At 44.1% G+C, this 17350-nt stretch overlaps 1 protein-coding gene across 1 annotated transcript; it reads left to right on the top strand.

The window, feature by feature from the left end:
- Positions 1–867: 867 nt before the first annotated feature.
- On the top strand, positions 868–16915 carry LOC146350134 (regucalcin-like). Its single transcript, XM_084844311.1, has 7 exons — positions 868–939; positions 5383–5548; positions 7877–8059; positions 10259–10474; positions 11227–11364; positions 13168–13322; positions 16816–16915. The coding sequence occupies exons 2-7, from the start codon at positions 5386–5388 to the stop codon at positions 16864–16866; spliced, it is 906 nt and encodes a 301-aa protein (XP_084700437.1). The 5' UTR covers positions 868–939; positions 5383–5385; the 3' UTR covers positions 16867–16915.
- Positions 16916–17350: the final 435 nt, after the last annotated feature.

The following is a 17350-nucleotide window of genomic DNA, read 5'->3' as shown; positions in this document are numbered from 1 at the left end:
ATAGTAGTATTAGTTGAAAAGAGATCAGGAAGAAAAGATCATTTGGAGCAGCTTTTCAGTGAAATCTTCCCCAGAAAGGTTTGCCTGGTGCCTACATTGTAGTCTTTTCAGCACCAAGTGAATAATTTCTTTATTTTCCCAGGCTTTTTAGTTTTTGTTTTTAAATATGTTATTGTGTTTTTTGACTTTTACATGGCTGCTGGCTTTTTCTCTGATTTTTACTTTGATTTATGCTGTTTTAAACTTTTAAAGGTTTTATTTTATATTTTATCGTGTTGTATTTTATAGATTTAATTTTTGTGAACCACCCAGAGAGCTTCAGCTATTGGGGTGGTATAGAAATGTAATAAACAAATAAATTTCAGTGCAATCCTCTCTGTGTCCACTCAGAAATAAGCCCCATTGAGTTTAATGGGACTTACTCTCAGGTAAGTGTGTATAGCAAGGGTGAAACTGCAGGAGGTCAGGGGGCATTTTCATCCCTGGACCCCACTGCAACCTGCACTGAGAATCAATCAATCAGTGATTGCTGGTTTGCTGCTGAATTGCAGTGACAGTAGTATTAAAAGGGTTAAATTTAGCTGATTTATAAGCCAAATTTGACCCTTTTAGCATTCTGTTGCTGCTGTGATCACCATTTTGTTAGGTTGTTTTTTCTTTCTAAATTTGGGGATGTGGTGGGTGGCAGTGGGGGTTGCAGGAATCGCATGCAGGCCATAGTCTGCATATTGCCCACCCCTGGTGTATAGGATTGCAGCCTAAATACATGATAAATGTGAATGCCAGGTATCTACAGACTATTACAAGGGTGTTTCCCTTTATACATGTATATGTTCTCTGCAGAACAATACGACTGTCTTAGTTCATCATCATTCCAATTAGAACCAGAGGATTAGGTCTGGCATCCACATAAGAAGCATTATATAAAGGATATTACAGGTAATTAAAAGTCAATTGTGTCAGTACTGGATGGCTGGGAATCAGGAGAAACAAATACTTTTGTAAATACAATTAAATTAGCAACTTCTAAATAATTTAGTAATTAAAAAGAGAGAGAAGAGGTCTGTAAGGTGATTAAAATATGTGTGCATGGGAGAGACAAAAGTTTGAGGTAAAGTTTGAGGTAGAATAAGATGCCCTGGAACTCACAGCATCTAATAAACTGCTGTGGTCCCCAGTCCTGTTGTCTGCCACCTTCCCTCATGTGCTTGGATAAGTGGGATTCCAGGTGTGCTGCACATACAGGAAGGGTGGATCTGTCTACAGCGCGGGTGGGCAACCTGTGGTCCTCCAGATGTTTTGGCCTAGAACTCCCACGATCCCTTACCATTGGCTATGCTGGTTAGGGCTGATGGGAGTTGGAGGCCAAAACATCTGGAGGGCCACAGGTTGCCCACCCCTGAATAGGTGGGAGAAAGGCATGGCTGCCTTTTCCGCTATTGCACACTGACACTTAAAGGGACATATCCATGCTGGCTATGTTTATCCTTGGACACATTCATGTTGTAGCATTGCATCCCTCAATACACGACATATTGAAGAGTTTCTTACAGAGGGATCCAGGTTGCTGGCAGAGTTCCCTGGGCTGGTGGTAATGCAGCCAATGATCTGGTGAAAAATCAAAGCAGTGTCTGTACCTTCCTTCTGATGCTCACCAATTACTGCTTCCCTTGAGTAAAATTTTAATCAAGGAGGGGTTGCTGCCTCACATCACCAGTGTTGCAGAACAGGCTATTATGAAAAGCTTGGAATTAAGCCATTCCTGTGGGTTCATGTGACTGCTGACAGGGTTTAAAATGCAATCAACAGGTTTCCAAAGGCAGATAAGATCAGCTATGGCACATTTCTTAATATGAAGTCAATTTGATTTGGTTTGCAATCATATCTATAGTATTCTGTGAGATCTAATGACAAAAGGTGCTCCATGAGTCAGCTCCATGCACTGCTTTGATGTAAGCAGGAGTTGAGCAAGAAGTGTCATGTGCTGAGCATTGTTCACAGGTGTCTTGCATTTCTCAATCCTGCTGAGTTTTTCCTGGCTTTCTTATTGCTTGATGTTACGCTAGGACTTTCCCTGAGAATACTCTGTATTCTCTTTGCAAAGGTTATTTGCAGGCTTGGGAACAGCAATTTCCTACACAGATGTCTGCACACTAATGCTTGCTAATGATGTGCACTAATGGTGCAAAGAAAGAGGATGCAGTAAGGATTTCTGAATAATACCATTCTGCACAGTTGCATATAGAGTCAATAGACATACCTTCAGACAGGAGCAGGAATGAGTTTTGCTCCCCCCCCCCCGCCCGAGTTTGCTCCTTAAATGACAAATGTCCTGTCGCCAAGTTAAATGCACATTACCTCCTCTTCTTCTCTCCCCAATGGTTCAGGCCGGCTGTTCACTTCCCTCTCCGTTCAAGCATTTGCATATTAGTTTAACAAACCTTGTTTTCTGCTCTCTCTCTTTTTTTTAATTGAACACTGTTTGACATCTTAATACTTTAAAATTGTTCTGAAAAGGGGAGGATTTGGAGTAGGTTTGTGACTGATGCAAGTGTTAAATTCCTTGGTCCTCTCCGTTCGCAGTCACACACTCCAAGGCACCAGGATTCAGGCTCACTACTTTATTAGTTAGCTATGTTCTTCACAAATGCAATTCCTCAGAGACTCCCAGGCTACAAAGGAAAACGGCTACTCCACACAATTACGAATTTCAGTAGAGGAGCCAAGTGGGAATCAGAGACTGTTGCCAGCAGTTTGAACAAGAACTTGCAGCCAGAATAACTTAGGAGGGGATGCCCCTCCCATACAGTTGTGCCCCCCTACGTAGGTTATCACACACAGCCAACCGGGTGGAATTTCTAAGCTCGGCCTCTTTTCCCGCTTCGCTCTGCACCAGACTCTAGCATCTAGGTCACACCCCGCACTCTCCTCTTCCTCAGAGACCTGGGTTCTCACAGGGGAGGAAGGCAGGGAGACTTTCAGTCAAGCCATCTGCAAGCCAAGTTCCAGAAAAGAACGCCTATCCATATCTCAGCTCCCGCAGTTCTGGCTGTCCCCCTTCTGAGTCTGAGCTGCTAACTATTTCCACAGGCTCAGAATCATTCTTGACAACAAGTGTCAGACAATCAGGGCTGTGCACAGTCGTCTTCTGAGTAAAGAAGAGCTGCTTTGTGATTGACAGAAGGGCCACCCAATCAGTGTTCTAGCACATTTAGCTTCTGTTGCAAACCTCACAATATAGGTGTTCCCTGCACTTGATCTGGGGCCAAAGATGATATATGTGTGAAAACATGGCGGGGGGATCTTCACGAGAATGGAATGAGAAGCATGTTGGAGTATTATCCAGGTTTTCATGGCTTCAGCTTTGGTCTGTCAGGGACACAAGAAGCAAGAAATGCCGAGTGTATCGTACCTTAAATGCCGAGTGTACTGTACCTTAACAATCCACTTTTGACAGGCCACACAGCGCTTGGAAGTGCTTGGAAGCAACATACTTCTGGACTGGCACGGGGAGTAGGACCGAACGTCATCAACCTGGCAGGGGCTGCTCAACCAATGAGCGAGGCTTGTTTCCCACTCCTGTCCAGGCTCCCCCCCCCCCCGGCTACCATGTTATTATCCCCAACAGCCCTTCCAAAGAGTAAATACAGCAATGTAGCTGCTTCACCCATTCTCGGTCTGCAGCCTCTGTTGCCTGCTTCCCCCCTTGAGAATCTGTAGCATCTTTTTTACCATTGAGAAAATTGGAGCTGCACAATTTCAGATACTAGCTATCTAGTGAGAGGAAGCAGCAAGAGGAGCCGGAGCCTGCAGCCGGGGTATTTTGCTAGATCAATCCCATGCTACAGAGAAAACTAAAGAATGTGAGAGAGGGAGGAGAGGAGGCAGTCAGTAGAGGCAGCAGCAGCAGCACAAGCAGAGCGAGGCAACTCCAGCCCACCCTTTCTCTCCATTCAGAGAAGCACATAATCATGGCTCTCAACAGGGACAGGTTGGCAAAGGGAGGCTAGTTACTCCCACTAACGAAAAGGAAGTGCAGCGTGATTCTGAAGGCATGGAAGAGAGCCCTAGTGCTTTGATGAGCTGGAAAGGCAGGCTAGCTACTCTAGTTACCTAGGTTACCGAGGTCACAGCCAGGTAAAAGACGTCCCCCTAGGAATGTCTGATCATACTGAATTTAAAGCGGAAGGATGGGCACACATCAGCTGAACCACAGGGGAACCAAATTAAATGGGGGGGGAAAAAACCCCAGAGTAAAAGTAATCTGCAAAAATGCGGGTTCCCCACAGGTAACTCCAGGGTGGCTGCAAACTGGCCATGACGTCATGTGCTGCAAAGGACCTCCAAATGGTCCCAATCCTCAGCAAATCACCCATGTAGACAGGCCCATGGCAAGAACACTTCCACAACACACCCGCCACTAAAACTGTGTACAACTCTGCACATCCTGCATTTCAAGTGTATTAATGAGCATATTTTCAGAATATAACACCCCCCAGCCCCCGAAAAGCCTCTCCAGAGTATCAGGGCATTCTTCAGAATAGTGTGGGATGGGGTGTGGTACCATCCCACATTGTTCAGGATGGCCCCCATAAAGTGGCCAGGTGTCCTGTTCTGCAGAGGATTGTCCTTTATTTGAAGGTGTCCTCTGTTTGAAGGGCTTTCCTGTCCAAGTTCAGTTTAAAGTGAAAGAACCATAAGAACTGTTGCCCACCAACAGCACCAGGAGAGCAGGCTGAATGGGCAGGCACACAGGTCACCTGGTCACACTCTTCCACACTATGGGGAGATGTACTGTATTTCTATTTAAATAATTATTTCTAAATTTGCATCTATATGTATAAATTAGCATATGCAAATGTTATGCAAATTGCTGTCCTCTTTTATGGCGATGCATTTCCTCTTTTTGGTGATTCATAAGTGGCCACCCTAACCCCATGCCCTCCGGAGAGGCTTGGGGGGGGCACAGGTGGCTGCAGGGGGAATTGGGGATGGGAAACTTTCCTTCCATGAACTTCCTTAGATTAACTTATCTTAGGATCCAAGGTAATATATTCAGAGGTCTTAAAACCAATAGTTATATGCTTCTTCTATTTGAAGGAATTTTTGGAGGAATTTTTGCATTTTCCCCATTCATTTTAATATCTATTTTATGTTATAAATAGCACAAACATGTTGTTTATGCTAGCGTTGCTGAGGAAGACTATTCTCAAATCACATTAGCTAATCTTTAAATAATAATTATATACAATATATCAAAACACCAAACTGAGATCCTTTGCTGCATTGGACCAGTTCACAATCCAATTCTTAGAGCCCGTTTAATTAGATCTTTCCTCTGAAATTAAACTGGTATTATGCAGGTTGTTCTGTCTCTTGTAGAACATGTCTGCCATTAAAATTGAGTCTTTTGTGAAGGAGAAGAACAGGATGGGAGAGTGCCCTGTATGGGAAGAAAGGCTGAATTCCCTTGTATATGTGGATATCAATTCACAGAAAATTTGCCGCTGGAACTCCATCACCAATGAAGTTCAATATGTGCCAGTGGGTAAGAAAGATACTTTTCTAAATCTGTAACCTTTAACTTCAGACTATTTTGTGCAATTGTTTCAGCCTTTTAAGAGAATGTGAAGGCATAATGACCTCAGTGGGGGAGGGGGTTTGAGGGAGACAGTTTCTTCATACAGTCTCTCTTAGAGCTGATTCATGGATGCACGTATAACATCTCATCAAAAGATCTAGCTAAGGGCAAGACTACAAGTTACTTTTATAATGTGATAATTTATCCCCAGTCCCTCTGCCATAAGGACATAACATAAGAAAAGTTGGGCTGGATGAGACCAAAGGCCTATCTAGTCCACCATTCTGCTCCCACAGTGGCCAACCAGATGCCAATGGGAAGCACAGAAGCAGGAGATGAGGGCCATAGCAACCTCCCACTCATGTTCCCCATATCATTTTCCTCATGTTCCGCTATGCTTAGCATAATCCAAACCATCCTGCCTGTGCACTAAAATCAGTGTTGACCCAAGATATTTTGTTGTCTGAGGCAGAGCAGTAAATGGCATTCCCCACTCTCCACCCATGTCAAGGTGGACAGTACTGAAGGCCAGGAAAGCTATTTTGGTACCTAAGGAAAAGAATCCCCTTCTCTGGCAGTAAAAATACAACAATAATAAGTTTAATAACTAGCAATTTGCTGCCATTTCATGACACCCAAAACCAGCTGTCTGGAGTGGCTGCCTCATTCTGCCTAACGGTAGGGACAACACTGATAAGACCATCACTGGAAGTCCTTATCATGGTGCCTCCACTTTTTGAGCTGAGGTGGATGGGACTGGACAGAGGGACTTCTTGGTTGTGGCATCCCATCTATGGAATTCTCTCTTCTCTAGTTAGCCTTGCATTTACTTCATTATCTTTTTGGTGCCAGCTGAAAACCTCTGTATCTTTCTAGCCTTTTAATGGTTAAGCTGTGATGGTTTTGGCTGTTGCTTGTCTTACTGATTTGAATCCAAAGGTGTCCTGAATGAGTAGAAAACCACTTCCATTTGTGCAGGGCTGCCCCTCTCCCTGAATTCTGTTGCCAACTCCCTGTCCCCTTCTCATGGGGTTCCTTGTCCCTCAGGAACAAGTTTAAGAGAGCAGTGTGGTGGAGGGGCTAGCAAACCTTGTTGCTTGCATGGAGTTCTCTTTACACTTCTCTCTGGATCCAACCCATTGTTTATAATGTTTAGCCTGTTTATTGTTGTTTTAATGTTTTGCATTGGTTTAATGATTCTGAGCTGCCTGGGGGATGCTGGGAGTTGTAGTCCAACACATCTTGAAGGCGCTAGGTTGGGGAAGGCTGTTTCATAGTATCGTGTGGCTGTATGTGAGGAACAAAGTTTATCTTGTGCAGAAGGACAGCCATTGGAATTAAGATGAAGAAGGAAGCCTGCTGAAGAATTTCTGGCCTGCCTTATGTAATAGTGTGAAGAAGGAACAGCCAGTTTTTCCCCTTTCAGAAAATGTTACCACGAGGGGATGGAGCTGGGGAGAACAATCCTATATCCCCCCAGATGCTATCTGGGGGGCTAAGGATAGTTCAGTTTCCTGGCTCTGAGCTTGGAGCTGGTGCAGAAAGAACCACACCTGCTACATCTCCGTGCTTGAAAAATGGCATGCGAAGACAGGGGAAAGGGGGCATTCCTGGGGGCAGCGACAGGAGGAGACTGGGGCAGCTGTGTTATGCCATTTCCTATGGCCACCCTAGCCTCCTTTTCCTCCACCTCTGAGGCTCTGGTACTAGATGGGCAAAATTGCCTGTCTACCAGAAATGCAGGGCAGCTGGAGAGTGGAGCCTCCGCTCTCCTACCGCCCTGCACTGGATACTTGGCAGCCTCCGAGTTCAGAGGCTGCCTATGTAGGATTGGATAGGATTGTGCCCTTAAAGCGTACAGTTCCTAGAACAGGTAGTGCCAATCAGAACATTTCCAGAACTCATTTTATAAGGCCTCCTAGTGCGACCAGTCAAAAGGCATTGTGCAGATCTTCTTTCTTTCCCTCCCTAATGGATTTTGTCTGGTAAGAAGGAAGACAGAAGAAGCAGTGGGAAAACACGGAAAGTAACAGATGGAAGACAATGTCACTGAGACCCCTGTAAAATTGCATGAATGAGGCAGGCTGATTGCCCAATAAAAGCTTCATCTGGAAGCACTCTTCCTTCTTCTGCTGTGTAGAAAATTGCACACTGGGAAGCATCAGTAAGGAAGTTGAGGCTGAGGGGAACAACAACATAGACTACTTATTTCTAGATTTGAGTACGTCTCCATCAAAGGTGCAGGGTGTCATGTGTCCTAACTTTGAAGCTTTCCCATTTCTTTCCTGTCTACAGATGCTCGTGTTGGCTCAGTGGCCCTTCGTAAGTGTGGAGGTTATGTGGCCACTGTAGGAACCAAGTTTGCTTTCTTGAACTGGGAAGATCAGGCAGTCATTTCTATTACTGAACTGGAATTAGATAAACCAAACAACAGATTTAATGATGGGAAAGTGGACCCAATGGGGAGATTTTTTGCAGGTATAGATATATCTGACATGGATACAATTATATGGTGTGCTCAGTTTGGCTTTTCCTGTTGGATTCGGACCCAACCCAATCAGTTTCCCACAGATTAAATGCTGGGGTAGTCAACCTGGTGCCCTCTAGATGTTTTGGAATATAGCTCCCATAATTCTTGACCATTGGCCATATTGGCTGGGGTTGAAAGGAACTGTAGTCCAAAGCATTTGGAAAGCACCAGATTGTCTACCCTGGGTTAATGAAGCAGATGCATTTATATCAATATGTTCAAGTCTACAATAATGGCCATTTTCTTTTTTTTACGAATAAAGTTAGATGTGTAATTGGTATGAAAGACCCAACAAATGTATTACTATGTAGTTAGTAAAGTGCTACATGAAGCATGATAACCATGATCATACCTAAGTGTGCAAATTTGCTTTCAAATTCTTATTGGCAATACACAACCATCTAACTGAACCAAACAGTAAAAAGAAGAAAAAGATAAGAAGAAGTTTGGATCCATTGGAATCCTGTTTAATAAGAAGTAAGACACATCTGGCCTGAAGGATAATTCTGGAGAACCCAAAAGCTTTTTCACTATTTAAAGATAGTTCACAAATAATTTATTTCAAATTATTTGGTTCACAAATAAAGACATTGACCTACTGTGGATTTTGGAATGTTTATATAGGGCCACAGTTGATTATGATGGTGATATATAATTAAATTTAGATGCAATGACTTTCAACTAACTGAGAAGTTGATTTCTGATAACTGCAGTATATTAAAAGGGACAGTGGCCATGTTTGCAGGAAATGCTAAGTTAGAGTTCTTTAGAACCCTGGCTTATCAGTAATGAGCAGGAATGTTGGTGCACACTGCCCAATCGTTCCCGTTTGACTCCTCCCACAAATGGTAATGGCTAAACTAACCAGTAACTTATTAAAGTAGAAAAGCTTAGCGTTACATCCAAACCTAGGCTGTGTAGTGGTCCTAGAGGAGTGACAAGCCAGGGTCTGGGTTTGGATGTAACACTAAGCTTTTTTGCCCTGTTAAGTTCCTAGTAAATTTAGCTAATCCCGCTTGTAGGAGGAGCCAAGTGGGAGCGATTGGAGAGGGTGGGCCAGGCCCCTTGCTCGTGAACGGTAGGACAGGATTCTGAAGGATTTTGATTTGGTGTTGTGTATGAACACAGCCACTGAAAGCATAAACTCAAATTAATATCCTTACGCTAGTTTTTTTTTAAAAAAGCACAGAACAGCGGGAGCGGTGAATACAGTTCTCAGTTCTTCAGACAACTGAACAAAAAGTGACTGGAGCATAGAAGCAGTAAACTTCTGTTTTAACTGTTACCAAGACTGAAAGGCATTCTGATCAAAAAGTAACAATCAAAAAGTTAAAAAGTAACAATTGCTGGGGGCACATAGCATTCCCTAGAAAAAAGATTTTGCAATCTTTTTTAAGATTGCAAAATTGTTTACACTAACTAAAATAGGTAATGTATCACTCTAATTAGCCTTTTCATCACAGGGTTGGAAGGTAGCCAAGATAACATCAATTAAAAATACCAGGGCAAGAGGCAGATTGAAGAGTTTAACTAAATTTTATTAGTTAGGTAGAGTTTAATGTTTATAGTAAAGGCTAGAAACCTGATACATATTTTTAAAAAAGACCATTCCTTGTGGAGGAAGAACCAGCATGTCTTCTGCACAGTGAAATCTTAACAGGTTTGAGCAGCCTTATCTAACCTGGTACTCTGTAAATCTGCCTTCCCCAACCTGGTGCTCTCCAGTGTGTATTGGACTGTATTGGAGTTGTAGTCCAACACATCTGGAGGGTACCAGGTTGGAGATGGCTGGATTAGAGTCTTCTAAAACAGGTCAGCAAATATGACCTGTAGATAGGAGCAATCTTGTAGACATGACATAGGAAGGCTTTACATAAAATTCCTCACGACGGTCTGGTAAGAAAGCAAAGTAGGAGTGGGAACCCTGGGTAGGTGTGGGCAATCTGGTGCTTTCCAGATACTTTGGACTACAACTCCCAGAATTCCTGGCCATGGCTGGGGCTGGTGGGAGTTGTAATCTAAACATCTGAAGGGTACCACTAGACCAGACAGACCTTTGGTGTGGTCCATCAGTGCCATTTGTACATTGCAAAGAGGCCCTGCAGAGCCAAATTATCTTATCATTGTTTCTGCTGCCCATCCTCTAGGTACCATGGCTGAAGAGACAGCACCTGGGGTGAGAGCAAGACGCCAAGGTGCCCTTTATACTCTCCTTCCTGATTGTTGTGTCATGAAGCAATTAGAGCAGGTGGACATCTCAAATGGTCTGGATTGGTCACTGGATCACAGAACCTTCTTCTTCATTGATAGCCTGGCATACGCTGTGTATGCCTTCAACTATGATGTGTCCACGGGAAAAATTGGTACATATTCTTTCTTCAAATGATGTTTTTAATAACACCTAAATAAATACCATGTAGAAGACTGGTAGGTAACCTCATAAGAGTATTTTGTCTTTCTACAGCATATCATACTGATATATGTGAGATATTGGGCTTTTCTGTAATTATCAATAAAGAACTTTTTTTATATAATCACGCCAATTTTTTTAAACTATCAGGCAAGAATCAGTTTGTTTGATGGGGGAAGATATTGTCAGGTAGTTTACCACTATCTGTGAACTAAAGGAACATGTCAAGGCAGTTCTTTAAATGTTGGCTACAAATTATTTGACAGTTTTTCCTTTTTTCCTTTGTATATAAAGGTCAAACTGGTGAAGACTTACAAGCAAAATGCTCCTTTTAGGCTTGCCACATTTTCCCCCCTGGCAGGGGTCTTATGTTTTTAATGGTTGCATGACAGGCATAAATACGACTGGTGTAGTTTTCCTATGGCATAGATATAGAAATATATTGATGGGGAATGCACACCTCTGGATTTTTGCCTGTCATGCAGGAGCCCTGCCAGAATAAAGTAGCAATCCTACTTTTTGAGAACTATAAGCTAGCCAAACTGGAAAAAGGGAGTAATTTCTTAATTAACTTTCTGATAAAACATAATTTAAGTACAGTCCACAGATATTTTTAAAATTGTTAATGGATGGGGGGGGGATTGCATTGTCTGAAGTATCGCCTACCAGTTATCATCCATGCTGGTTGCATCATTCTCTGTGCAGGTCATGCCAGTTGCAGGCCTGTGTACAAGTTGGAAAAAGAAGAAGAAATGCCTGATGGGATGTGTGTTGACACAGAAGGGAAACTCTGGGTGGCCTGTATTGATGGCGGACGTGTGATCCGCATTGACCCTGAAACAGGTAAAAGATTAACGAGGACTCTGCATTATCTGAGCCAGATTTGGAGACTGGAGTTAGCAGCGCTTATAAACTCAGGCATTTTATTCAGCTTACACCAATTTAGTGGCCTCTTTAAATATTTTTCAGGCATCGTGAAATGTCTGAAAATCCTTGGGAGAGTCTCAGTTGACTCTGAGTAGTCAGTTCTTCTAAGAGTGGGCTGAGTTGACATATTATGAGAGGCAAGCATTTGTTTTAGAACAGGGGTGGGCAGAAAATAGATCTCCAAATGTTTTGGACTTAAATTCACAGTATTCCTGACCATTGGCCATGCTGGCAGAGGGCTCTGGGAGTTGAAATCCCAAACATCTAGAGATCTACCTTCTGCCCACCCCTGTTTCAGAAGATGTCCCACAGCAGTGAATCCCATGAAATGGCCAGTTCCTGGTACCTGTGCATATGCAAACACCATTTACACCAGTGTGCATATGGGTTTGTGTCCCTTGTATGTTATGCTTTTACCATTTATGCCACATGTGCAGGTTGAAACATAATATGTGAAGTGGTCCTGAATGATCCATTCTGTCAAAGGCAAGGGCTACTACTGGATACCACAGTATTACCCCTATGCAGGTAAATGGGTGCAGTTTGAACTAATTGCATGACTTGTACCTTTGAAAAATGGAGATTCTAAGCACAGCTACTTGGAAGTTTGATCCACTGAAGTCAGTTTGCATCAATGGGAGCTTTTCTCCTCCCATGAACAACTATGGGCCCCCTAATCCAGACTGAGAACAGGCAGGGGCAAAATGTTAAATCACTTCTCCACCATGGTTCCAGTCTGGGTTTTCTCCCCCATACCCCCACCCCAAATCTGCTATTTGCTCTTTAAAACAAAATCACATAATTACGAATTGCATGAATTACACCACATTTAGTTTGGCCTTCTTCCAAGTAGATGTGCACAGGGCTAGGTCAAAGGTTGGTCTAGAAACAGAACCTTTTCCACTGGTAAAATATATAGGAAATGAATAACCCTGGAATAATCAAACAGCAGTCCTCCTGGTTAAATCTGAATTCTGTCACAGATACAGGATCACCTTTTCTGTCAGTTCAGGTGTTCTGTTTTGAAGCGAGGAAAAACAAACAAATTAACCTTTGTTGCTAAGAAGATCAGGAGTTGACTTCAAGCATCCAGATTCACCAACGCCCTTCATTGCATGCATTCCCCATCCATTAAAATCTTGTCTGAACTGATGTCAAAATAGTTAAGATTAAAATAACAAGTAAAATTAGCTTTAGGTGGGAAATGTTTTGGAAACTGAATCTCAGTCATATGAGCTTTCAGCCTCTTCATAACAGTACAAGATGGTTTAAGACAGGGATTGGAAACCTCCATCCGCTTGATGCTTTTAGATCCAGCCCACAACCTACCCGCCTCCTCAGCCTGCCCCCCCCCCAGCAACTGAGCTTATAGAATAAGCTCCCATTCATGGGATTGGGACCTTTTTTCTAAGGCTAATTGCTGCATGGGGGGTGGGGGGAGGGATTTTGCAGGGATTTGCAGTGGGTGGCAGCTGGATCAGTAATTTTATGTATGCTTGTGTGTGTGTGTGTGTGTGTTTATATCCCACCCTTCTTCACAAGGAGCTCAGGGCAGCTAACAACCCATATAAAAATAATAGAACACATGAATACCATTAAAATCATAACTCTACAATTAAAGATTTAAATTTAAATTTAAAATTAAATTAAAATGATAACTGAAAATGTGTTGTGCTTTCCTGAGAACATTTTTTTTGTGGGGAAACTATCTTCATATAGGGAAAAGAATTCAGACTGTGATGATGCCTGTTTCCAGGATCACATCTTGCTGCTTTGGAGGGAAAGACTATTCAGAAATGTATGTCACTTCTGCCTATGATGGGCTGGACAGGGTGGCGTTAGCCAAGGAGCCTCAGGCTGGGGAGATTTTCAAGGTAAATGGAGTTCGCTTGCTTTGCAAAATGGACTGAAGCATTGCAGAATGGTGGCTATTGAAATCTCCACCTCCTTGCCCAGAGTTAAAGCTAGGTAGATGCGAATGCTTTGTGGCTTGAATTTTCTTAATTTCCTAGGTATCTTTGTTCATAGTTTACTCCAGGGGTAGGTGATCTGCAGCCTTAGGACTGCATATTGTCTTCAGCCTAATTTCTGGCAGATCTTAGCCTAATTTTAAAAGCCCACTGCAAGCGGTCACTTCAGACCTCTAGCAAGAGCAATCTGCCCCTCTCTGTGTATCTCTGCTGGACAGGGAGGGAGAGAGAGAGAAGAGGGTACTGGAGAAAGAGCGAGTGGCCCCACCCACTGCTGGTCTTGCCCTTGCCCACCGCCATCATTTGGCCCTCAACAGGTTACTTTGGAGGGAATGCAGACCTGAAAAAGAAAAAAAGATGGTTTCCCACCTCTGGAGAAAAATATTTATAGTTTGTTTTGCTCTATTTTGTGAAGTCCTGGGCTCCATCTACATGGAAATGGAATGAGAAGTGCTTTATGGTAATATCTGGATGTTCATGAAATTGCTTTGGTCTGTCAGGGGCACACAAAGCAAGAAAAGCCGAGTATACACTACCGAAAAACCCACTTTCATGGGTCCCATAGCACTTGAAACCCCATACTTTGGGGTTGGGTGGGCGGAGTAGAACTGAACGTCATCAACCCCATAGATGCTGCTCAGTGAATGAGAGAGGCTTGTTCCCCACCGCTGTCCACACTCCCCTACTCAGGGAAGTTTACTGGAAGTGCTGAATTAAGCCCCTGTAGTGTACCCCACATCTCTCCCCTCTCATCCACCATTGAGATATTGTGAAAGATTAAAAGATACTCAACTATTCTGAATGGGAAAAACAGGCCACATACTGTGAATGGGGAAAGCAGCGACTTCGCTATTGTGAATACGTGAAACAGTGCTACTGCGCTATTCTGAGTGGAAAATACAACGTACATACTGTGAATGGGGAAAGCAGCGACTTCGCTATTGTGAATGCGTGAAACAGCGCTACTGCGCTATTCTGAGTGGAAAATACAACGTACATACTGTGAATGGAGAAAGCAGCTGCTGCGCTAGGCTACATATTGTGAATGGGAAAACAGCACTACTGTGATACAGTGAAAGGATGAAGCAGCGTGAAGTAGTGCTAAGTGGGAAAGAAAGCCTGTGTCCAAAAGCGCCCTACTGCAAATGGGGAAAAAGAGGGAATGAGGGGGAGGGGAAGGGGTGGCCACATCCCTTGCCCATGTCACTGCCAGGTCACATAGGCACTCGCAGGATTTAATGTGGGGGGACAGGGCACACTGCAGGAGAACTGCACAGGAGCCACTTTTAAGGAGAAAAGATGCACTAAAGGACTTTCCGAAAATGCACCTTTTCCAGAGGGAAGCTGCAGGGTTGCTGTGGATTGGCAACCCTGATGTGCTCTCACTCAGCACTAAATCATCCATGTAGATTGGGCGCAGTTCAGCAGGGGTCCCCAACCTTTTTGGACCCATGGGTACATTTGAGGGAATTTTGTGATCACCACCACAAAATGGCTCCCATGGAAGATGTGGCTAGGGCTTGGCTAGTCAAGAGGTGGTGGTGGTGGGAGAGAGAAATAGTGAGGCTAGAAGCAGGGAAGGCAGGGGAAATGCAAAGAGTTGCTTCCTGGCCCACCCATTCTTCTTCCATCCACACAGACCTTTCCCCTTTGCACTCTCTCCTTCTCCCCATTCCCAGCCTCTTGCCTTGCTATTTCTGTCCCTTCCCCATCCCTAGCCTTCTTCTTTCCCTTCCTTCCTAGCCACTAGCCTTGCTCTTTCTCTTCCACTCACCCCTTTATCTTGCCGTTTCTTTGCACTCCCAGCCTCTAGCCTGCTATTTCTCTCCTCCACCTCTTTACCTCACTGTTTCTCCCCCTTCCTAGCCTCTAGCCTCGTCGTTTCTCTCCCCTCTCCCCCTTTGCCTTGCTTTCTCTTCCTGCCTGCTGAACAGCTGATCAGCGGCAGGTTCAGGAACAGGAAGGAGAACCAGGTGCCCTAAGTTTTTTTCAGTTTTTTTATTTAAAAAATAGTTTTGAAGGGGGCAGGGAATGAAGAGCTTTGCAAATGCCATTGGAGGTGCCCGTGGGTGCCATGGCATCTGCAGGTGCTCTATTTGTGACCCCTGCTGTATAGTGCCTTCCCATTTCCAGGAATATCTAGTTGTGAATCCCTACAGGTCTCTCTGTTTGGGATCCAGCCTCCTTGCTTTTTGCTGGTGTTATGAGGTGGATGTGTGTAAGGTGAGACCCCTGGGCTCTACTAGCCCCCTCTGGTCCATTGCCACCACCTCTCTAAGCTGGCCCTGCCAGACCCAAGAGGACTCCCAACCTCCTCCCCACTGGGTGGAGGAGACAGTAGCCTCTGAATTTAACACTGACCCAGGAAAGAAACAGCAGGAATCGTTTGAGGTAGATATTTATTTACAAATAAGGGGTGAGGGAATGGGAAGAGAAACAAGGCAAAATACAATTTATAATTCCCACAAGTACCAGTTCCCCATTTGGAAACCCAACATAGGCTAAAACAATAAAAGACTACCTAACCTAGTCTACTCACACCTCTGAGTAGGAGCCTTAGTTAATGCCAGCGCTCCAACACCTTCCACCCAGACCAGATAAAAACCAAAGGACAAAGAAGGATGGCTGGTTGTCTCTTTTTATCCTGTTCCCTACCCAACTTCCAGCTCTTTCATTCCCCCTCCCTTCCCTCAGGGAGGATGAGCTGGGTTTTTCACACCTCTCCAGCTGTGCTGGTCCCTTGGCAGGTCAAGCTGGTTTACGACCTGCCAAGGGACCAGCACAGAGTCCCTGATAAGGGCTCTGTCCTGGTGCCTTTGATCCTGTCATGGCCCACATCTCTTCCTCCCTGCAGGTGGCCTGACTTGTAAATCTTGCAGGATACCACTCCTTCCTACCATCAAACACTAAAACACAATTTAAAACTATGCAAAGTAAAATTAACTCTTTCCCAGTGCATCTTTGGCCCTGTGAGACCTTTTCCTTGACAATGTGTGCATGCTTAAAATTGCTTAGCCGTTTACCTGCACCCAGCCTGAAGCTTAGGTGAACCTCATGAAGCAGCTGACAATGCCTAGATGTTGCCTTAATCTCCCTGTCCTCCAAGAACCTGCTCTCACCCATTCCCTGCTATTGGCTGGTGATTTACACCTGCCAGCCAAAGAAACAAACATACGGCACACATATGGATGTGCCAGCCTATGGATTGATGCATGCAAGTGCCAGATCAGATACACCATGCTCAGCTTGATGAAAGCATCTCCTGGAAATGGACTGATCCGCCTACTCCACATGAATCCCCAGTGACAGTCAGGGATGTGGCTTAAGGTGACATTTCAGCATCTCCCCTAAGTAAATGAACTATAGATCTATATCTTTCTTTCTTGTTTTTTAACAGATAACAGGACTGGGGGTGAAAGGGATCCCACAGCACTGCTTCGCTGGTTAAGTTATGACTCATACTATGTGATAGATGTACAACCCAGCCAGAAGCCACGATGAACAAGAACAGAAGCATGAATTGACAATTTATATACTGACCTGAAGACTACCTAAATTGCCATGATATTTTAGTGTTCTGTAACAGTTTCTTTTTCTCTCTGTCTGCTTTAGGTTTTCCCTAACAGGGCAAACAGCAGCTTCGACAGGGAGGGAGGATTTTCACTGGGAAACCTGTGCAAAAGGAGTCTTCCTGGACACACCCAATACTATGGTCTTCATTTGAATCCAGCCCCCTGTCCTGTGGCTACTTTTCACATACTCTTTGGCATACAACTCCCATGATGCTTCACATAGGCTATGCTGGCTAGGGATGATGGGAGTTGTAGGCCAAAACATCTGTAGGACCACAAGTTACTCATCCCTGCTTTAAAGAGATGGGGGATCTTTTTAAATTATGGATCTCCATCTTGTCTAGTTTGGCCCTACACACA

This window comes from Heloderma suspectum, chromosome 3, assembly GCF_057233095.1.
Source record: "Heloderma suspectum isolate Gila_16-S chromosome 3, 16-S_ref, whole genome shotgun sequence".
Taxonomy (NCBI): Eukaryota; Metazoa; Chordata; class Lepidosauria; order Squamata; family Helodermatidae; genus Heloderma; species Heloderma suspectum.
The sequence above is the reverse complement of the archived record's forward strand: the minus strand, read 5'-3'. Positions and strand labels throughout refer to the sequence as shown.